The sequence below is a fragment of the Myxine glutinosa genome, chromosome 2, assembly GCF_964187855.1.
Source record: "Myxine glutinosa chromosome 2, kmMyxGlut1.1, whole genome shotgun sequence".
In the NCBI taxonomy this organism is placed as follows: Eukaryota; Metazoa; Chordata; class Myxini; order Myxiniformes; family Myxinidae; genus Myxine; species Myxine glutinosa.
This window is the reverse complement of record NC_136262.1, coordinates 229,804,379-229,828,393: the sequence shown is the minus strand read 5'-3', so window position 1 is coordinate 229,828,393 and position 24,015 is coordinate 229,804,379. Positions and strand designations below refer to the sequence as shown.

General features: G+C 45.9%; 1 protein-coding gene across 1 annotated transcript in view; it reads left to right on the top strand.

Annotated features, from left to right (window-relative positions):
• The window catches only part of LOC137422153 (protein unc-13 homolog B), a 745,568-nt gene that overhangs the window by 477,838 nt on the left and 243,715 nt on the right, over positions 1-24,015 (top strand). The window contains exon 20 of the mRNA XM_068108912.2: positions 22,436-22,572. Within this exon, the coding sequence (XP_067965013.2) occupies positions 22,436-22,572 (137 nt within the window). The remainder of the gene's footprint in view (positions 1-22,435; positions 22,573-24,015) is intronic.

Genomic DNA, 24,015 nt, shown 5'->3' with positions numbered 1-24,015 from the left:
ACCTGTGAATCGTGGACTCGTACTCTTCAGCGAGACTTCCAGACTTCTTGTTGAACTCAGACAACCTGTCTCCATAACCATCCAGACTGACTAACTACTGGCTGCCTTTTATCTGCCTAGAGAGGGGAGAGGCTAGGTGGTGTCTCCACCCTGCCTCATCCAGGCATGGCTGCCATGGGCAAGGTTGATGCGCCACCCCGTTTTGTCCTGTTGCGTCACACCCATTGGCCAGATGAGCCTCTTGCTGATGTCATCCTCGCCACAAGTTTGTTGTGCTCGTATTGTCCTCAGTGTTGTCCAAACCTGGCCATGGCTCTGACCTCTCCACTTAACATTCGGCAGACATCTTTTGCTGCGCCTTTGCGGCACGAATGTGTGCCATGACCCAAATTTGGCAGGCAAGTGGAGGGCCGTGACTGTTTGTAGGAAGTTACGGGGATGTTAGCGTTCCTTTGCACTTCCTGTTGCGGTCTTGACAAGATTGTGCCACTTGCGGTGGTACAAAGCACGTCAGCGCCTGTATTTACCTCGTACTGCGCGGCTGCTGCCGGCAATTTTGATGGTAAAGGCAGGGTCGTAGTCATTTGCAGTGCTTGTGTGGTGAAGGTCTTGAATGTGTGGGATGGTGTTTCAGCAGTCAGGATTGTGCGGGGGTGGTTGAATGTCGTGGTTAAAAAAAGGTTTGAGGTGGGTTGCTGTTTCTTGGTCCCGAATAATTCATCTCAAGAATATATTTAAAATCCCATTTTTGCCCTTTGTCTGCCTGTAATGAGCAGTCTTTATGATTAAAATAAATCTCAAAAATGATTTTTACCTTCCCATATATATTTCACATCATTTCCACAATGAATCCCCTTTTTCCCCCATTCCACAATGCAAATGTTCCATAAAATATAACGTTTCACCTCCTGTGTAAGGAAACATTGTGAATTATTTATTCATGCACATGTGGTGAGTTACCCTTTTCATTGTGAACTGAGAATGGAAATGCATTAGGTTGAGAGTATGGTGGAGCTCTTTGGTGGAGTATGGTTCTTTGGTGGAGTTCAGAGGAATCTATACAAAGGAAATATTACGAGCAAAACTGACTAATTGTCCCTGCAGTTTGGAATTTTCTTGTGTGGGTCGCTTTATTGGTTGAAAGTTTCCAGCCATTTATCTTTACAAGAACCACTTTTCCATCTATTTGAATCAATAGCTTTATGTAATGCCATAATGTATATATTATTATCCAAAAACTTGTCATTGATTGTCATAGTGGTACTTCACCAGCACTTCAACACTCATAATTAGAAAGAAGAAGAACCACCTTTCGAGGCCATTTTTCCCCGCAGAGCAGGGGTTGGCCTTTTTCGGGCACAGTGGTCCCCTTTTTTGAAGCAATGTTTTATGGCCGGATGCCCTTCCTGCCACCAACCCTGTTAGTCGCCTCTTGCGACACACAGGGAATTACCAGTGAACTGGTACTCAATTTGCCGACCTCGGAAGGATGACAGGCTGAGTCAACCCCCTGGTGTTAATTCAGCGATCGACCGGGATTCGATCCTAGGATCCCAAGCCGGCACCCTAACCGCTAAGCCAACACCAGGCTAAACAACACTCATAATTCAACTCAAGAATATATTTCTACTGACAAGCCTTCATCCGCAACTTGAAGAAGTACTGCCCTCCCCTCTGGGTTGGCACCATATCCTCACACCTTTGTATCATTGGAATTTACCGCTATGCAGAAGCCGAGTCTCTGGGCCTATCACTTTCCCACCTTCTGCCCTTTCCATTGTCCATCCCCTTCCCTATCCCCCCCCCCTCCCCCCCCAACCCCTCCCCTCCCCCGTTCAGCCATAAGAAGTGCATGATACCAAACGAAGTACCATTCCAATGTATAAATACATATGTTATTGTTTTTTTAACAGTGCATTAAGGAAGTACCCACAGAATCTTGTTTCTCACAGTCTGAGAGTCCTTTAGGTGCTTTTTTGCAAACTCCAAGCAGGCTTTCATGTGTCTTTCACTGAGGAGAGGCTTCCGTCTGGCCACTCTGCCATAAAGCCCAGATCGGTGGAGTGTTGCAGTGATGGTTGTCCTTCTGGAAGTTTCTCCCATCTCCACACAGGATCTCTGGAGCTCAGCCAGAGTGACCATCGGGTTCCTGGTCACCTCTCTTACCAAGGCCCTTCTCCCCCGATTGCTTAGTTTGGCCGGGCGGCCAGCTCTAGGAAGAGTCCTGGTTGTTCCAAACTTCTTCGATTTAAGAATTATGGAGGGCACTGTGCTCTTGGGAACCTTCGATGCAGTATAAATTTTGTTGTAGGCTTCCCCAGATCTGTGCCTCGACACAATCCTGTCTCTGAGCTCCGCATGCAGTTCCTTCGACCTCATGGCTTGGTTTTTGCTCTGATATGCATTGTCAGCTGTGAGACCTTATATAGACAGGTGTGTGCCTTTCCAAATCATGTTCAATCAATTGAATTTACCACAGGTGGACTCCAATCAAGGTGTAGAAACATCTCAAAGATGATCAAGAGAAATGGGAGGCACCTGAGCTAAATTTCAAGTGTCATAGCAAAGGGTATGAATACTTATGTCAATGTGATATTTCAGTTTTTTCTTTTTATTAATTTGCAAAACTTTCTAAAATCCTGTTTTCTCTTTGTCATTATGGGGTAATGAGTGTCGATTGATGAGGGAAAAAATGAATTTAAACGATTTCAAAATAAGGCTGCAACATAACAAAAGGTTAAAAAAGTGAAGGGGTCTGAATACTTTCTGAATGCACTGTATATATGAGAGAGAGAAAGAGATAAAGTTACTGGTATCATCAAGTAAGATGGTTGGGTTAGTATGGGTTAATGGGGTAATAAAGATCTGGAGCAATCAGGTTGGGGGGTGGCATAGGGGAGAGGGAGAGAGGGGTGGAGGGGGGAGAGGTGGGGTGAGGAAGGAGGAGGGGAGGGGGAGACGTTTCCTTCTCTAACCATTCTGTCTATCCCATTCTTCCCATGTCCATTGTTTGTCCAAGTCTCCCTCCATTTTGTCTTACAACTCTGCTGCTCGTTCCCAACCCTCCTCCCCCTCCCTCTTCTACTGTTCCTTTTGTCCTCTTGCATCCTGATCCATTCAGTTTTCTAGCTCTTCCACATGCCTTGACTCTGTATGCAAAAAACTGTCATAGGTTGGCAACCATTGTGCAGGATTGATGGGCTGAATGATCTCTTTCTTTGTTGAAGTTCCTTGGAAGGGAAGTCATCTATCTATTTTCTTTATATATATATATATATATATATATATATATATATATATCTATATATATATATATATATATATATATATATATATATATATATATATATATATATATATATATATATTAGGGTGTTCAGAAATTATATGGTGTGAAAATTTGTTTTTATTTCAAAAACGCATACCCTCTAATTTTGTGATGGTGGACATTATGAACAAATGTGACAACTTTCAGGTGGATCAGTATACATTAAGTGACAGCTCAAGTCATATGTAGAAATGAAAAATGAACCAATTTTTCAGAAAACTAGTGATTTAATATCGCTTTCAATGCTTTACTTTTTAAATCATTTAATTACTCAAAAACATATTTTTCAATTAAGAAAATTATAAGTCATATGTCAAATGTTTTCACATGATAGAAACCACTGTCTTTATCATATTAAGTAGATATCATTAGGTTGTGTTGTCCTCAAAGAAATGTTTCTTCAGTGGCTTTCTGATCAATTTCCTGTGTTGTTCTACCACTTGGAAGATGAGCTGACGCTGTTCTTCATCATGAGTGAGGGCAAGGTTGAAATCTGTAGCCAACTTTACGGCACGTTCAGCACAATCATTGACCACACGTAGTGCAGAAACTTTTTCTTGGGCAAGAATCTCGTCTTGATTCGAGCTCCATGTTTCAGGATCGCTTTTAAGGAACTCCTTTGACAACTTCAGAGCACAGAAGAGATTGAGAGACCTTCTTGTCACAAACTCAGCTAGCTGCCTCCCTTTGAATGCGTGACTGGCAGGAACATGAACTCTTCTCACATCTTCTTTCATCTCAGGCTTTTCTAAGGAGATTACCACATCCTTTTTCACCTCCACTGCAATTTTGTCAGAGAAGAGAACTAAGCCAACCAAATCTTCACTCAAATACCATAGATGACTCCTCAATTTTGACAGAGCCGTCTTGGAAACTTTTTGATCGACCTCAGAGTAGTCTTCCATAGCCTGAAGAAGGTGTAAGTCATTGGAAGGTGCATTGCAAGTATCATTTGCAGTGAACCATGCTTTTACATACAAGGTGACTGTGAAGAGACAAATACGTCTTAGTGACTGGAATTCATGTGCAGATAGCTGAAACTGGTCGCGAAAACAGGATATCTTGAGGCAGTATATGCCTTTAGCCATCCAGCGTGCACGATGGTATGCTCCAGGTGGGCTGAACTTTACATGTCCTTCCACATTATCTCCAAGTGTGATGAGAGCCAGTCGAATGAATTCCAAATAGTCATCTCTTGGCTGTTTGTCCATTAGTTGACTGCGAAGAAAAGTTATTGCAGAGTCGCGATTGTTTTCAAACCAAACCTTCTCACTGCCATCAAGGCTTGTGGCAAGTGATGCAAACTTGCTTGTGTCAATGGAAGTCCAATGCTTCTTAAAGCGACCGAAAATGCCAATTTGTGGTCCAGATGCAACAAAGAATGTGTCAAATACAGCTGAAGCAATGATTTCAAATATGTGATGCCGCCAAGCCAAAAACAGTAGGCATTTGTTTAAGGCATTTTGAATGATTGTGATTGCACCCATATGGAGTCCTGTATTTGTGCTTGTTGTGTCAAAACATAATCCAGCAAGCCATTCAGACACACCATCCCATTCATTGATGAACTTAATGACTGCTTCTCCCATCAGGATTCCAGTACCAGATTGAAGTTTTGGAATGCCAAGAAGCTTTTCTACGTCTTTTCCAGATACAACAACAGGCAAACGATCAGCCATTGTACCATCATTGTCTGGCATCAGCTTGCCATCAAAATGTACAACAAGAGGCATATCAGGCGAAAAGTTTTCCTGAATAGTTTCTCAAATTGACTTGCGGACTGTCCTTCGAGCTTCATAAAGTGAAGTTGTTGACAGTGTCAGTCTGCTTACAGGGACCCCAGCAGCTTTCAGTGCAGGACCAATGATGTGCATTGCTTCACGTGGTGTAGTTCCAGTTCTATCCAAACTTGCTGCAACTAAAGGGTCTTCTACGATGCAACGTTTGTCCAACTTCATAGTCATTGGAGTTGTGGCTCCTGATGTTTCAGGCGTATCGATTTGTTTTGAGAAATATTTGTTAATCTCCACAGGCTCATCATCATTTGCAGATTCTTCACCTGTTGATTGTGATGAATCATCCAGCACTTCATTAGGGTTCATCACCATCTGTTTTTTTGCTTCCTGTTCTTTTTCAATGCGCATCATCTCTTCACCTTGTTGTTTCTGTCGTTTCTCTTCTCGCTTTTTGAACTGCAAGTCTTCTCCGGTCATTATCATCTTCCTGGGTCCTTGTTGATCTTGAAGGAACTCAAAATCCTGTGGAATTTTGATAAGCTGTTCAGAATTAGCATGTGATAGATCAAATAGCTGATTCAGTTTATGGCTAAAATCAGTCTCCAATTGACCCTGCCTCTCCGTTCGCCGTGCCTTGTTTTTCCTAAGAAGGACATACTCCTGATAGAAAGCTTTAAGTTTTGCAATTGCATTTGGTTTGTGCTTTGTGGGAATGTTAGCCATATGCCAAAACTGAAGTACATCATCAATGACATTTGAACAGCTTCTTGGAACATCCAGTTTGTTGATCTTCAAATCGAAGAACAGACGACATAATACTTGACGATTGGTGGGTAATTGATTGCCCTCAAGTGCCGGAATCATTTCTCCCGGCAACCAAATGCTGAGAGAATCCTTTGTTTGATAACCTGCTGCAACTGCTGCACTCATCATTGGTTGATTACTGCAAAAAAGGGGAAAAGCGAAACTTTATTTTTATACAAATATCAAATTCTTGCATAATAACATATATAATATGCAATACATTGTATAATGTATAGTGTATACTAATACATAAGTGTTACAACGTATATATATTATATAATATATACGTTAGCTCATTCAAAACTTTGGGTCTGTTGAGCTGTCACTTAATTATAATGGATTGACTTGAAATTTTTGCCAGTTGTTTATTACCTGTTTCCTCGTGTTTTGAGCACCTATGCATATCAAATTACAGAATGTTTTTTTTTCTGAACACCCTAATATACATATATATATATATATATATATATATATATATATATATATATATATGCCGGGAAAGGGACTTAGAACTTGGGACTCAGAGGACTCAGAAAAAGGAGCAACGGATATATTTATTAGAACTCGTTTACACAAGCTTGCGGAAAACACAATGTCGCATGAAGCTCACAAAATGACCAACACTACAACAAGATGCTCTGAAAAGGTTTGATCAGGGCTTCAATATATATAAGAAAGATAGGGGTGTGGTTTAACATCAGAACAGGAGACAAAGGGTGGACTCACATGGCCCCTACCTAAGTCCCTGTTTGTTCAATTAGTTTAAGGCAGTCCGAGGCCACTCAAGGGCCAATATCATAATCATTGAAGCTTGAAGGGAAATCATTGAGGTTTGAAGGGAAATCATTGAGGTTTGAAGGGAAAGAAGGAGATAAGGAGTAAGCTGTCATCAAGACGGATGTTGAGAATATGGAGGAATATAGCAATGTATAGCAACAATGCAACTATGGCGAGGCCACAGTATGAGAACAAACTCTGGATTCCAATAGGTAAAGAGATAAAGCCATTACAAGGCAAGCAATCACATAAAGTATATAATGCTTCAAAGGCATTTCAAACAACAAAGTAATGTAACAAAGAGTCCTTTGGTGGGAAAGTATGTTGGGAGTGATCAGTCATACTGCAGCCAACATACAGGAAATTAGCAGAGGCCAGAAAGATAGCAAAGTGCAACCAAGGCCGAAGTATGGAGGAGGGGGTATTGTGCCAACACAGGGCAAAGGTTTGTAAAGCATTTAACTTACTTTAAGAGTACAGCCAGCTTTCAAAGACATGGAAAGAATATAAGTATCAAAAGGATACAGTAAACAATCAAACCCAACATATAATTGGTTATACTTGGCCAAATGTAAAGACAACATCAAGGGGGAGGGGCTCATGCCCTACATACCGCCCTTTTGGATCTAAGATACAACGTTATCTACGAGCCAATCAAAGGCCTTTATTTCAAACAAAGCAGGAACAAAAGCAAATTAGGAAAATCATTCAACATATCACGCGAAGGCAGCCCAGTGAGCATGTAGTGCCCAAAGCACTCCACATCGCACCCAGCAGGATGATTCGTGTCTGTATGTGAGTATGCAATGTAAGTCCGTAAAGACAGGGTGATCAAATGGCATGTAAAATCCTCCAAGAGTAGTGAAATAGGCAGTGTCACTAAGCATACCACGCGAATGCAGCCCAGTGAGCATGTCCCGCACCCAAAGTACCACACATCGCACTCAGCAGGATGATCCGCGGGTATGTGGGTGTATGTGGGTGTATGATGTAAGTCAGGTGTATGTGGGTGTATGATGTGAGACCGTAGAGACATGAAGATCGAATAGCGTGTCAGATCCACAACGAAGACCTCTGGTTCGGCCGGGTGTCATGTCATCCAGAGTGTCATCTGGATCCGTGGTCAGCTTGTCGGTCATCACCATGGCCTTTTCTGGTGTCGTCTTCAGAGACCATCCTGTGGTAAACTTTCTCACACACGCAAGGACTAAAGCCTTGATTAGTAGCACCCCGTACCTGCACTTTCCGTCCCTGCGGTCCCAAATACCGGAACCACCCGCATACCACTTTATTCGACAAAATGAGGTGCGGCCTACAGCCTTAGAAAACCAACCCTATATAAGTCAATACCTCCAACGACACAGGCGCGCATTCGTGCCGCGTGACGTGGTGACGTCATCGCGCTTTCACCTTAAAAGATTTATTTGATATAAATTGATATTTTGAAATAAGCCTTAGAAAACCAACCCTATAGAAGTCAAATGGTCCAATAAAGGGTGATGGGAGGGTGATGGGAGGGTGATGGGAGGGTGATGGGAGGGTGATGGGAGGGTGATGGGAGGGTGATGGCAGAGGGTGATGGGGGAGGGTGATGGGAGGGTGATGGCAGGGTGATGGGAGGGTGATGGGAGGGTGATGGCAGGGTGATGGGAGGGTGATGGCAGGGTGATGGGGCAGGGTGATGGGGCAGGGTGATGGGAGGGTGATGGCAGGGTGATGGGAGGGTGATGGCAGGGTGATGGGAGGGTGATGGGGGAGGGTGATGGGGGAGGGTGATGGCAGGGTGATGGGAGGGTGATGGCAGGGTGATGGGAGGGTGATGGCAGGGTGATGGGGGAGGGTGATGGGGGAGGGTAATGGGGCACAACAAACCACGATTCCAAGGACTATTGCCAAGGCGGTCAATATCCACTTTACTATCGTACCTGTCCATCCTTTAAACCAGTCAGTAAGCCACTGGTGGGAGGCTTCCCGATCCATTCGATCCTTTGTCAATATATGAGCACTTTCCCTTAACCTTATAATAGCAGCACTGACCCCCTGTGAAGGATCAGGAATAAAAGTACAACATTTACCCTTAATTATCCCACATACCCCTCCTCGTTCTGCCAGTAGCATATCTAAAGCAACCCTATTTTGCATAACCATTGTACGCAAGTGGACAACCGTGTCCAACATTTCGTCATGTGCTGTAGCGGTGTCGTTGGCCACCCTTTCTAAGATCAATGCAATTTTGTCAATGCGGTAACTGTTCATGACCGTCCCAGCCCATGGGAAGAAGAAACTAACGGCTTTCTCCCAATCAGCGCCGTGTAAGGTGGTGGTGTCGTCGTCGTGCCAATAGGTGCTTCTTTGTGTCCTTATGAGTGCAGTGGTATTATGCAAGTGTTGTCGCATTTCCATCTCTGGGAAAACTGATCCTAAATAGCAAATTCCTCCCCAATTATCAGGTAAATACGGGTAAGCTTTATTCCCGCATACAAACATGGTCCCGTGCGGAGCCACTAAATGGGTGGTCATGCAAGTGAGAAGGCCTGGGATAGTGTTTGTCCCGTTTTCCCCTCTCCATGCCAACTGGAGGTGTGTGAGGTTATGTAAGGGCGAGCTTGTAACATTCACTAACAGCCTGTGTTTCCCCTCCCTAGGGTCCGCGGGGAGGGTATCTCTACACGTGGATTTGCCTACCATTACTTGGCCCTTTCCTTCTAAGCAGAGGGCCCCCCTTGCCGGCTTGACCCAAACCGGCGCCGGACGTTCCTCAAAGTGTCGGGACTGGATGGGGGGGGGAGTACTGAAAAACTCGTTTACACGCGGTTCCGTCAGAACCTTGGCTTGTCAGGGTTGTACTAATGCATTTGGTGTCTAGTGGCTTTGAGCACAAATCATTGAGTGATAGGGGTAACACTACCATTGGTATTCCTGCTGTGCTGGTGCGGGGAAGGTGCATACACATCCAACACCGTGTCCTATTCTGTACTGTGGCCATATGCCGTGCGACCTTCCAGTATGTGTTCTCCTCTGGCTCCCTCCTTACTTCCTGGGCAGGAGGGGGTTTAATGACGTAGGCGGCGCAACTAGGCCGGAATTGGTGTTGGGTATCTCCCGTCTTTTTGTTCCTTTTAATCAGCGTGCGCGGGGGCCATGTTCCACATTCAAGTATTATCGTGGTGTGTGGGCCGACGAGGGCATGCGTTAGTAGGAGAGTAGTATTGTCGATGCCCGTGCCCCATTGATATCCTGCGGCGGCGTGACTATTCACGGTCCCAGTAAACTTTCCATTTTCCACTTTTCTAATTTTAGTTAGGACTATGCGTGGGGTTGTCATGCGTGCCTGTGGTGTCCCATTGTGTACCACCATGGCTTCCATCCATCTTACAGATAACCACTTGAAATTTTTCTCCAACTCACAGCATTGTACTACTATCCCCTGTCCCCGGGGAGCTGTTATGTATTTGACGGGGTACAGTTTGAATAACGTGTAGTTGTCGGGTCCTGGGTATTTGGGGAGATCCTCTCTCAGTGGGTTAAAATGCAGAAGCCTATCTTTGGCAGGGTTTGTTAGGCAGCTACCCAGAATTCCCATCATCATGACCATCATTGCCACCCTTAGGAGACTGTAGTGCCCTAAAAGGTGCATTGTCTTCAACAGTGTGGGGTGCGGTGTCTTGTGTGACCTGTGGTGCGGGAATAGACAACTTACAATGGGTGGCGTGAATCCACGAAGGTTTACCCTCGCAGAAGACTGCCGTCGGTGTGACCAGTAGCACCTGAAATGGTCCCTTCCACCGTGGCTCCAAAGCAGCTTTGCGGGTGAAGTGCTTTACGAGCACCCAGTCGCCGGCTTGGAAGTCGTGGATGGCGTGGCCTATTGGTTCAGGCAGCGCCTCTCGTACTCGAGCATGGATGCTGCGTGCCACATTTGACAAGCCTATGCAAAATCTCAAAAGCATGTCATCCATCACCGGCAAAGTAAGGGTGGACATGTCCGTCGGAGCTGAGACGGGCAAGCTCATAGGTCGTCCCATTAATATTTCGTGGGGGGAAAGGCCTGTCGTGCGAGCCGGGGTGGAACGGATGCTCATCAATGCAAGCGGGAGAGCCTCCGGCCACTTCAAGCCTGTATCTGCGCAAAGTTTCGCTAGTTTATTTTTTAAAGTCTTATTCGTTCGTTCCACAAGTCCCGATGACTGTGGGTGGTAAACGCAATGGAAGGACTGTTTCACGCCCAATGCCTTCAGGATGCCCGTGACCACCTGCGCCGTGAAATTGCCCCCTTGATCTGACGAAATTATCTGGGGGATGCCAAATCTGCACATAAAATCCCGCACGAGGCGTTTCACTACTGTCGGGGCATCAGACTTGACACATGGGTAGGCTTCGACCCATTTGGTGAATGTATCTACGATTACCAACACGTAGCGAAATGACATGCTTGGTTCCAATTCCGTGAAATCAAACTCGATATTTGCGAACGGCCCACTCGGCGGGGGTCAACCCCCGTCATGTGCATGTCTCGGCGGCGCCCCTCTATTGTGTTGCTGGCAAACCACACACGATCGGCACACTTCGGATACAATTCGTGACAGTCCTGGTGCCGCCCAAGTGTAGTTTATCTGTCCCATCACCCCACTCTGGCACACATGACCATTTTGATGTGCCATGCATGCCAGCCAAGGCAGTAAGGCCTGGGGTGCTATAGGTTTCTCGTCAAGGGTCCACATTTCCCCTGGCCCGGGGCGTATCGCCCCTCGTTTAATCCAGTCCTCGTGTTCGGCCGTTGGCGCAGCGTTTTGTAAATTTATGATATCATCCTTAGTTGGTGTGGCGGGTGGTCCTTCAGTCGGTATGTCAGCAATCTGTGCAGATGTCGCCTTTGCTCGTGTCACCATCGGCATGTTACGTTCTATCTGTTGGTTGGCGGCCTTTCCTGCCGCCTCGTCCGCCCTTGCATTGCCCCGGGCAACGTCTGTGTCCGCCCTTTGGTGGCCACGACATTTAATTACCGCGATAGCGCGGGGAAGTAAAATGCTTCGGAGGAGCCCTTCTACCAACGCGCCATTCTTTATCACTGAACCGGCAGATGTGAGGAAACCTCTCATCTTCCAGATGGCCCCTTTATCGTGGACTACTCCGTGAGCGTAGGCCGAATCTGTGTAAATGTTGACGGCAAGGCCTTCCGCCAAGCTGCACGCTCTGGTCAAGGCGCACAGCTCCGCCTGCTGTGCGGAAAATGTCGGTGGAAGACGCCCGCTTTCTACCGTCTCGCTATCTGAGCACACAGCGTACCCGGACAACAGGGACACGTCCCATGCGCGCCTAGCTGATCCATCGACATAATATGTACAATCGGGGTAGTCTAGGGGATTGTCCTTTAAATCCGATCGCACCGTGGAGACTAGCTGCACAACGTCGGCGCACACGTGGGGTTCGCCCTCCTCCAGGGTGGGCATCAGTGAGGCTGGGTTGAGTGTCGTGCAACGTTCGATCGTGATGTTGGCTGCAGTGATCAGTGCGGATTCGTATTGCATCAATCTTGTGTTAGACAAATGCTGTGTGCTTCGCTGTAACAACAGCGAAGTAACGCAATGCGGCACCCGTAGCGTTACTGGGTGTCCCATAACAATGTCAGCTGTTCTTTCCACTGCGTACCTGGCCGCTGCCACGGCTTGCAGGCACACCGGAAACCCTCGTTCGACCGGGTCTAACTTTTTACTAAAGTAGGCCACCGGCCGCTCCTTATCCCCATAGGTCTGTGTCAAGACTGACTGGGCGAAACCTCCCACGGCGTGAGTGTAAAGGGTAAATGGTTTCGCATAATCCGGGAGTCCGAATGACGGTGCCGTGACCAACGCCTTTTTCAGCCCTACGAAACATCGCTTCAAATCATCCGTCCATTCCAATTCATCCGGGGTGTTTGATTTGGTCGCCTCGTACAGTGGCTTAGCCAGCAGCGCAAAATCAAGTATCCAAGTGCGGCAGTATCCCGTCATACCTAGGAAGCGCAGCAGTTGCCGTTGCGAGCGTGGGCGAGGCATCTCCATGATAGCGGTCACCCGTCCAGCATCCAATTCCTGTTTCCCATGCGAAATGGCGTGTCCCAAGTAAGTTACAACCTTCCGCACAAATTGAAGTTTTGGTCTGCCTACTTTGTGGCCTTTGGCCGCCAAGGCCTTTAATAGGGCCATGGAATCCTTTTCGCACGCCTCCTTAGAAGGGGAGCAAATCAACAAATCGTCAATGTATTGCAACAACACTGACCCTCCCTTCAATTCCACATCCGCCAGGTCGCGGTGCAGCGCCCGGGAAAACAGAGTGGGGCTATCTGAAAACCCCTGAGGTAGTACTGTCCAAGTATACTGTCGCCCCCTATGGGTGAAGGCGAACAAGTATTGTGACTTGGCCATGATAGGCACAGAGAAAAACGCAGAACAAAGGTCAATAACTGTGAAGTATGTTGCGTCCGGCGGAATTGACATCATAAGGGACTCTCCATTCGGCACTAGTGGGTGTATGCCTTGTATCACCTTGTTCACCTCCCTTAAATCCTGTACAAACCTCCATTTATCTTTCGTCGGCTTTTTTACTGGCAAAATTGGTGTATTACATGGGCTGTTAGTTTCCACAATAATTTTCTGCTCCACCAGGGATTGAATTACCGGTGCTATACCTTCGTCGGCCTCGGGTCGTAGCTTATACTGTTTCACGTTTGGCAAGCGCATCCCCGGCTGCACGGATATCACTAAAGGTTCGGCGTCTCGCATCCGTCCAACCTCATCGTCGCACTGAGGCCATAAGTCGTCGGGCACCTCCGCCAGGAGGTAGTCTGACTCACCCGGGTCCGTAAGCACTGCCCTCATGGCATAGGTGCCCTTAGGGGGCAACTCTGCCTCTTCGAACACTCCATCCCTCAGTTGTGTCTTAATGTCAATCGAGAACCCTCCACCGTTATTGAGCCGTCTCACCGTCCAGCGGCCCCTCTTAAACCAATAACCTTGTAAGGGAACTTCCTGTAATCGCCCCACCATCCAACCTACACTTTCCGGTGGCCACCCCTTGGCAGTAGTGAGGGTAACATGGGCGGCCGCTCCTGCGGGGTATTGGGTCAACGCACGCTGACTCGCGGATAGGATTACCTCGATACCTATCCCCTCACGGCCGATCCATATCCGTGACAAGTGCAGAGGCGTTCGCTTGCCCAACTTTTCCTTAACCTTCTCTCGATAATCCTCGTCCTCGCCCTTTGCATCGTAATACGCCGTGCAGTGGGGTGGATTATCCTTTAAGTGTTTTATCGAAATTTGGTGCAGTTGTAGCCAATTTCGCAGAACTGGACTGTCCAAACACACATTATCTATGATATGCGTCCAAGTAGCCAGAGCCCCTTCGTCCAAGCGCCACCAATACGCGGTGGGGCCGGGACGAGACAATGCCATCATCAACGAGTCGTGTTTAGATTCCGCGACATCTACGAAAACTCCCTGCTCTGTACATGAAATTTGACAGCCCAATCGGCACAGTAAGTCCCGTCCCAGCAAATTTGTTGGGGCGGTAGTGGTCATCAAGAAAGCGTGTTTAGCCTCTAGCGGGCCGCATGTTACTCGCACTTCCTCCGAAATAGGAAGCGCTTGGGGTAAGCCCGAAACGCCCATTATTTGAACGTTCCTCGCCGTGGGGCGCAAAGATGGCAGTTGCTCCTCATTAATTGTACTGCGGGTCGCGCCCGTATCGACAAGAAACTCTAATTGTCGTCCGTCCACGTCCAGCGTCAAGGTCGGCTCCTCTGCCGGCGTCATGGTCAAGAGAGGACACTCCTTAGGCGAACCGCTAGTGTCCCGTCAATAGGCCCCGCGATGGCCCTGGTACGGAAACCCCCTACAAGCACTTGGGCAATCGCGTCTCCAGTGTCCCATTTGCTTGCAATAGAAGCACGGTTCCTGCGGAACCGGCGGTGCGGAGGGCATAGGTCGTCCCTCTATGGCACCCCTTCCACCCAGCCGTCGGTCTGGCGGCCCCCACTGTGACTGGTTTACTTGTTGCCATTGTGGCGGACCCCGAGGCGGGGCCCAGGTCCCCTTCGCTCCATTCTGCGTCCCACTATTGGGGGGTGGTCCAGGGTTTTGGAGAAGGGGTCTTGGTGGATACCAAATTTGGGGAGGGGGCCCTGGTACGGTCCAAATTTGAGGGTTTTGAGGAGGAGGGGGAAGAGGGGGTGGTATTGTCCATTGTTGTCTTATCTCGTCCATGTTAATTCGTCCATGGTCTTGGTCGGTACAACCGTCGCAGTCGTTGCCTTCATGGTGGGCCCACTCTCCGTTGGGGGATTGGCCCTTATAGAAAGGCCAATCCCTCCAGGGGTCCTCATAACTCCGGACGGGCCCCCACTTCTGGCACTGATCGCGTATGTGGCTCTGACTCCGATCCCCCTTTTTATTTTGATTAAGTTGAGCCCGTTTCTCCTGGACATACATTTGCAATATTTCCTCCTTAATATCCTTCTTCTCCTCTAAGGAGGAGCCCGGGCATTGTTCCAGCTTGTCGCAAAGATCGTTGGTTGTCATTCCCTTCCAGCCGAAAAGGACGGACTGTACCTGTTTCTTTAATGTTGGCCGGAGCCCCTCTATTAAATATTGGTTTACCAATGGGTTGGGTAGTTCTGTCAGCAGCATCAGGCCCAGTCCTCCCCAGCGCGCGATGGCCCTTTCCAACCTTTCCCGGTAATCTCCAATTGATTCTCCTGCCTTTTGTTTTATGGCCCCGATCTTTCCCCAATCCGGACCTCCTGCTGGCAACAGCGCCTGCTCAATAGACTCTAGCAGCCGGACCTTTAGATCGCCCCATTGCCCTTGTGTTATCTGGGGGTTTGCACCCACTGCCCTTGGGTCTGCCATCGGCCACTGTGCTCTTTGCTTAGCCTTATCCCATACCTTGGGTGGGAGCACGGAAGTTCCCATATGAGTTATATCTCGAAAGTCACAATCGCCATGCTCGCATGTGATCCAATTCGCTATGCTCGCATGTGATCCAATTCGCTATGGTCGGTGCTATCTGTCGTGGGTCCTCGATGAGCAAATGTTGAATCCTTTCCCGCATCACCGTTAAGGCGGATTCCTTCCATGGTACCCTTTCTCAAACCCCATGACCTGTTGCATCAACTCCAATAACTTGTAGGGGGCACAGTTTTTCCCCCTCTGTTAATTCCGGGCATTCCTTCAATGGGGGGTATAGACTAGACATTCCGGTGGTTCGGGGGGTCTCGTTCCCATAATAGCCTACCAGCGAGGGGTATAACCTGTCCTGTCCCATTGGTGGCGGGAACCCTGCGATGTCGGTCCCGTTATCTATCCCGTTAGCCCCGAGCTGTACAAACGGATTTCCCTGGCTCGGATGGTTCTGGGGGGTAACGACCTTCGTGCCGTGGGGTGTCGGCCCCTGGGGTAACTGGGGCGCGATTGTAGCGGGGTTGCAGGGAGGTGGTGGCGGGAGCGCAGAAAGGATAGGTGGCGCCTGAAACCCCGGGACAGGGCTTAGGTCTGGGGCTGGGGAGGGTAGACTGGTTACTACCTCCCCTACCGCGGGGTCTTGATTTTCAACGAGCGGCATCAGTCGCGCGTTGGCCTGCCTCTCTATTTCTTTAACCGCTTCATCCTGCATTTTATTCGCCTGTTTCCTCAGGCCCTTGAGTTTTGATACCTCACCGGCCAGGCTGGCCTGTTTCGACCTTGCCTGTCGCTTCATCGCTTCTTGGGTAGTTCTTCACCAACCAAAGACTTTCCAATAGTCAGGCGGGAAGTGTTTTGTGTCCTGTTCTAACTTTTCTAATGCCCCATACAACGCGTCCAATTTTTCCAGCGCAAACGACCCTCCTTCGGGCCACGGTTCACCTAGATCCTTAGTCAGCGCAACCCATGACTTCCCTGGTCTCGCAGCGTCATAGCCATGCCTCCTAAACATGAAAAATGCTGGGGTATCTCTGAGAGGTTCACCTGCCTTTACAGTCTTATTACCCATCCTAGGAAAATTTAGTTTACCGACGTAGCCTTGTACCCGTGAGGTTCGCCCGCCTCGCGAGGTACGGCCGTCTACCTAACTCCTGAGAGGCTCGCCCGCCTACACAGCTGTCTAACCTAACCTTACTTTACTTTCCTGGCGTCCTACGCCCTTATAATACTTCTAACCTTACTTATGATTCCAATGTCTCCCGGGTAGGCCTCGGATTGGGACGCCGCCCTTATCCTTACCCTCACAACCCAGAGATATATTACCCCTTACCCTCGGGTGCCCAACGTGGGGCACTTCCCTTTACGTAACGTTACCCTGACGAGTCCATAAACAGTCAGTTGCTCCGGGACCCAAGCGGTCCGTATTTAAATTTAGGTTCAGGTCTGAGCAGGAAACGGAACAAACGGCATCCGAGCAAGAGAGTGGGTTACAATTTGGACTGACCCCCAGGCTATAAAGGAAAAAACAAAAGAAAACCACAGCTCACCTGACCCGGATCAATTGCCAGCTGGTCTCACCACTCACTTGCCTGGGACCGCGTCCCAGACCGCACAGACTGATCCCACCGCTGCCACCATATGCCGGGAAAGGGACTTAGAACTTGGGACTCAGAGGACTCAGAAAAAGGAGCAACGGATATATTTATTAGAACTCGTTTACACAAGCTTGCGGAAAACACAATGTCGCATGAAGCTCACAAAATGACCAACACTACAACAAGATGCTCTGAAAAGGTTTGATCAGGGCTTCAATATATATAAGAAAGATAGGGGTGTGGTTTAACATCAGAACAGGAGACAAAGGGTGGACTCACATGGCCCCTACCTAAGTCCCTGTTTGTTCAATTAGTTTAAGGCAGTCCGAGGCCACTCAAGGGCCAATATCATAATCATTGAGGTTTGAAGGGAAATCATTGAGGTTTGAAGGGAAAGAAGGAGATAAGGAGTAAGCTGTCATCAAGACGGATGTTGAGAATATGGAGGAGTATAGCAACGTATAGCAACAATGCAACTATGGCGAGGCCACAGTATGAGAACAAACTCTGGATTCCAATAGGTAAAGAGATCAAGCCATTACAAGGCAAGCAATCACATAAAGTATATAATGCTTCAAAGGCATTTCAAACAACAAAGTAATGTAACAAAGAGTCCTTTGGTGGGAAAGTATGTTGGGAGTGATCAGTCATACTGCAGCCAACATACAGGAAATTAGCAGAGGCCAGAAAGATAGCAAAGTGCAACCAAGGCCGTAGTATGGAGGAGGGGGGATTGTGCCAACACAGGGCAAAGGTTTGTAAAGCATTTAACTTACTTAAAGAGTACAGCCAGCTTTCAAAGACATGGAAAGAATATAAGTATCAAAAGGATACAGTAAACAATCAAACCCAACATATAATTGGTTATACTTGGCCAAATGTAAAGACAACATCAAGGGGGAGGGGCTCATGCCCTACATATATATATATATATATACAGACTTGGCATTTAATATGGAATATTTCTTTTTTCTTGACTTGGGTTTACTTTCTTAACTCAGTATTTCAATCTGTTGAGTTTCTTTTACACTTTGGTGATTTATTTGTTAAAAGAACCATGTCACTGATTGTCTGTCGCAGCAAGAAGTCAACAACAGGATTATATCACAGGTGGCATGGCAAAATGTACGGACAGGTGCATTTGATGATTGGCTTCACAGTCGGGTATACAAGGGTTGTTGCGTTCTGTATTAGTGGAAAACAACTGCTGCACGTCTCCAAAAGTTATTGCTGCTTCCTCTGGAGATGGTCCGTCAACTCGACAATGCTGTTTGTCATGGAGTGGTGGCTTTATGAAATTACTGCATGAAACAGCGTGCTATTGCTCGGCAGTATGGCATCACTCAAGGTCAGGTGTCAAAGATCCTGAAACGAAATGCTCAGAGGGGTGTCCCTACTCCAATACCGAGGCCAGGACGTCCCCGCAGAACCACAAGGAGGGATCATCGCCAGCTGCACCGGTTAGTCCGCAATGGCGGTACCAAGTCAGCTAATCGGCTTAGGGCTGAGTGGCAGCAACTGACAAATGTGCCTGTATCCAGAAGGCTAGTCAACCAATGACTGGTTCAAGCAGGCTATCATGCCAGGTGTCCCCTGAGAAAGCCACGCCTGACCAGACAACACCGCCAGCGCCGATTGCAGTGGGCCAGAGAGCACCGTCAATGGCAGCCAGGACACTGGAATCACGTGATCTTCAGTGACGAGTCTATATTTCTGGTCTATCGTCAAGATGGTCGCGTCCGAGTGCGCATACAAGTGCATGAAGCCTACAACAAAGATTGTATAGTGCAAAGAGTCCAAGCTGGAGGTGGTGGGGTTACCGTTTGGGCTGCTTTTCATGCAGGGGGCAAAACTGACCTGGTTGTTCTGAATGGAAACCTGAACCAGTTCAAGTACAGGGCCATTCTGGAAGAATCATTGCTTCCATTTGCTCGTGCAGCCTTTCGAGGAAACTTTGTCTTCCAAGATGACAATGCACGGCCTCCTCATGCTCGCATGATCCAACACTTTCTTGCTGACCGTGGTGTAGAGCATATGGAGTGGCCTGCCATGTCCCCGGATATGAATCTGATAGAGAACTTGTGGGCAGAATTAACGCGTCAAATCGACCACTTGGACCAGCAGCCGACCTCTGTGCATGAATTGCAGCAGGCTATTGTCACTGCATGGCAAGCGATTCCTGTCCAAACCTTGGCAAATCTCGTGAACAGCATGCCTCAACTTGTACGTGCTCTCCTGAATGCCCGTGGGGGTTACACGAAGTACTGAACTGTAATTTTACTGTCCGTAATCCCAGTCCTAATTTAACTTTTGTTTTTGTTAAAAAAAATTTTGGCTAATGTGCAAAATAAAGAGATACTTCTGGAAAACGTACAGAAGTTTAACACAGTACTGTCCATGAATTGAGTTCGATATCAGTTTACATCACTTTCAAGGATCAATTTATTTGTTTCGAAATGTCAAATGTGGTTTTTGTTTCTTTTAAAGGTCACATTAACAAAATCTAGAATAATTTTAACATAATTCCAATGAACTTTTGGTTCTAAGATATCTTGAAAAGTAAGTTCACCCCCACAAAAAAAATATTCCATATTAAATGCCAAGTCTGTATATATATATATATATATATATATATATATATATATATATATATATATATATATATATATATATATACATATATATATATATATATATACATATATATATATATATAATATATATATATATATATATATATGTATGTATGTATGTATGTATGTATATATATATATATATATATATATATATATATATATATATATATATATATATATATATATATATATATATGCATATATATATATATGTATAGGAGTTTGTGCCCATTTGTCTGTTTATATAATATGCTTCAAAGCTTTTAAAAAACTACTGAACCAAATCCAACCAAATTTTGCATGTTGCCTAAGTGTACCCCAAGTATGGTTTCTGTCAGGGTGGCATAACTGGTGAGGTGGTTTAGGGTGAGGTGCAAGACTCCTCTCTATGTAAGTGTGTATTGTATAGCATCACCTGGTGTTATCTGGTATTCCAAATCATCATCTTCATATATAAAGTAAGTTTAAACAACTACAGTTCAAGGTGTGTCGCATTGTGATTCTCATGCATGTGCTACTTCTGAATGTCTGAAGCTGCTGAGGAACCCGGGTAGGGTTTGAAATAGCAAAGGGCTTACCTTGTGTAGCTTTTCTTGGTTGCTTTATCTTTGGCTAGAAGAGCATGGGGGTTAATTTACTTGATCATCCTAGCCACCTGTGGTAATTGATTAGATGAGAGCTGATTGGCTATTCCTTCCCATTATGGGTGAGAGATATGATTGAGTCTTGTCGTATATATATATATATATATATATATATATATATATATATATATATATATATATATATACATATATATATCCAAATATAGTTTCAGTTCTCCAGCTTTTAATGAGCGCACATAATGACGTCACCATCATGTACGTACGCTCTGCCTGTCAAGCTCTCAGGAGAACCATCCGACAGAGCATAATTTTGATCTTAGTTCAGATACTGTCATAAGTGTATGAAAAACTCACATTTACCGACCTGGTTTCGCCCTGTTGGGGCTCATCAGGGCAACACAGTGAGTCCTGCATGCACTTATGACTCTGAAAACCTTTCGGTTATATACCATTTATTATGCGATTTCATACCATCAGTGGTGAACCGCCATTAAGGTATCCCATCCAGATATGCTGTACCTTAATGGGAGCGAAAAGTACCATCTGCCACATGGCACATTATCTCTGGTATTCACTCATTATATGGAATCGCCTAGAAGCAGCCGGGAGCAACCAATACAAATATAATTTCAGTTCTCCAGCTTTTAATGAGCACACGTAATGACGTCACCGCCATGTACGTACGCTCAATAGATATGCCCCTACTCTTGACAGAGCTTTGCGACATTCAGAGTGAGTACGGAAATGTTTGAAGGCTTGAACTAATCGTTGACAAATTGTGACTTTGTCAAAGAATACTCGACTGAAACTGGTGAGAATTTTTAATTTCTTACTCATCCTTTTCATGAAAGACACCAAGGGATATTTAAAATCCACCCATTAGGTTCTCACAGACGGAATACCTGGCTTACTATCAATCCGAGGAAAGACACATCCAATGATAGCCCTACATGCAAAACACCAGGGTGATGGTTTATAGCTGGATCGGGGTTCAACCCCAAAATAGACAACTCAAAGGGAGGTGTGCTTACATCTAAACTATTGTAGCTGCCATTGTTTTCGAAAAGACTAAAGACATACACAAGAACCACCTTTCGAGGCCATTTTTCTCCGCAGAGCAGGGGTTGGCCTTATTTGGGCACCGTGGTCCCTTTTCATGTCCCATGAGTGTCCCATGAGACATACATAAAATTCATGAAAAGGTAGTTCTCTCCATTTTCGTCGAATATTTTGCCATTTGCTCATTTCTTTCAAGTTAAGTTGAATCAGGTCTTGTAATTTGGGAATTCATCAGTGAATAAAATACTTCATGCATTACAACAACAACAACAACAACAACAGGCATTTTAAGGCCATTTTCCCTGCTAGAGCGGGGGTTAGCCTTGCGGTCCCCATGACAATCTTCTCCATTTTGCCCTATTTTCTGCATCTCTCCTTGTTAACCCCCTTGCCCGCATTTCTTCTTCCACCATCTTTAGCCAAGTCTTTCTTGGTCTTCCCCATCCTCTACTTCCTTCTACATTCATTTCCATCACTCTTCTCAACCAGTCACTTTCATCCTTCCTCAACACATGACCAAACCATCTCAACCTGTTCCTCTTCACAGCATCCATCACAGGCTCTATTCCCATCATCTTTCGCAATTCATCATTTGCCTTCCTCTCTCTCAACAATACTCCACACATCCACCGAACCATTCGAATTTCCACCCTTTCCAGCCTTCGTTGCTGCTCTACGTTCATTACCCATGTCTCGCTTCCATAAATCATAACACTTCTCACACCTGCAGCATACACCTTTCCCTTCAGCTTCAACAACACTCCCCTCCTCATCAGCACGCCACTCAGTTCCTGAAACTTTGCATTGAAACACAATAATTATTGCAGATGAAATAATATAGTAAATTATCAACTTGACACCATTTTTGGAAGTGAAACTATTTTACAATGTCCATGGTCGAAAACATATCCGAGATTGAATTAAAGGATGAATAATATTCTTTTTTTCTGGTTCAGCCAAAGAAAGATGATGATGATGCTGCAGAAGAGCAAGGACCGAGCTTCAAGAACCTCGACTTCTGGCCTAAACTCATCACGCTTATTGTGTCAATCATTGAGGAAGACAAGAACTCCTACACTCCTGTGCTTAACCAGTAAGAGGTTCACATATCGATAACATCACCTTACATTCACCTTTACCCTATTATCATCATCATAATGAAACTCCATATAGTTATATGGCTTTCATTTTGAATAAAAAAAAATCATCAGCTATGATGCCATCTCCACATTAGAAATGAAAAGAATGCTGTATCTTTGACATCCCCCTCTTTTGCTTCATCCAAGCCTATCTTCCCTCCCCCTACTTCCATTGATCCAGTCTTCTCCCAACTTCTTTCTCTCTCTTCCTCCTCACTACACACGCTTACCACCTTACCTACCTTCCCTGTTATCTTCCATCTTCTCCTCTGTTCTTCCCGTTATCATTTTCTAACTTTTCCTGCTGCCTTACTTACCCCCTATCATATACAGTCATGTGAAAAAGTAAGTACACCCCATGTAAAGTTTTGACTTTTTCAACATATTTCAACATACAGCTATTTGATCTTCATTTCAACAATATTGAAAGATAAAGGTGATATAATATAACAAATAACATGAAACATTTACATTTTGTAGTCCATTGTATAATTTAAATAAACATAAATGCAAATTTTGCATGTGGAAAAAGTAAGTACACCCCCACATTTATCACTACTTCAAATACCTAAAATTAGAATCAGGTGCTCCAGCTCAGGTGCAAATGATTAGAACATTGTTAGAGAGGATCTTGGAGGAACCTGTCTTATTTAAACCTCAGACATTTAGTTTGGTTTGCTCTTTGTTGTTGAAGTGTGTGGCGTCACCATACCTAGATCAAAAGAGCTCTCTGAGGCCTTCAGAAAGAAGGTTATAGATACCTACGAGTCTGGGAAGGGATTTAAAAAGATCTCCAAATAATTTGAAATCAATCATTCGACTGTCCGAAAGATCATCTACAAGTGGAGAAGATTCCAAACAACTGCAAACTTGTTCAGGCCAGGCCGCCCCAGCAAGTTCAGCCCAAGAGCAGACTGCAAGATGCTGAAAGAAGTCTCTAAGAACCCCAGAATGTCATCACTGGACCTACAGGTAGCTCTTGCCACTGTTGATGTCAAAGTGCATGAGTCTACCATTAGAAAGAGGCTGCACAAATTTGATCTACATGGGAGGTGTGCCAGGAGGAAACCTTTGCTGTCCAGAAAGAACATCAGGGCAAGACTAAAGTTTGCCAATGAACACCTAGGCAAAGACCAGCACTTCTGGAACAATGTGCTCTGGACAGATGAGTCAAAGGAAGAGCTATTTGGCCACAGTACCAGAAGACATGTTTGGCGAAAACCAAAGACAGCATTTGACCACAAGAACCTGATACCAACTGTAAAGCATGGTGGTGGAAATATTATGGTTTGGGGCAGCTTTGCTGCATCAGGGCCTGGGCAGCTCACCATCATATAATCCACTATGAATTATTCGTTGTACCAGAGGGTGCTCGAGGATAATGTGAGGCCATCTGT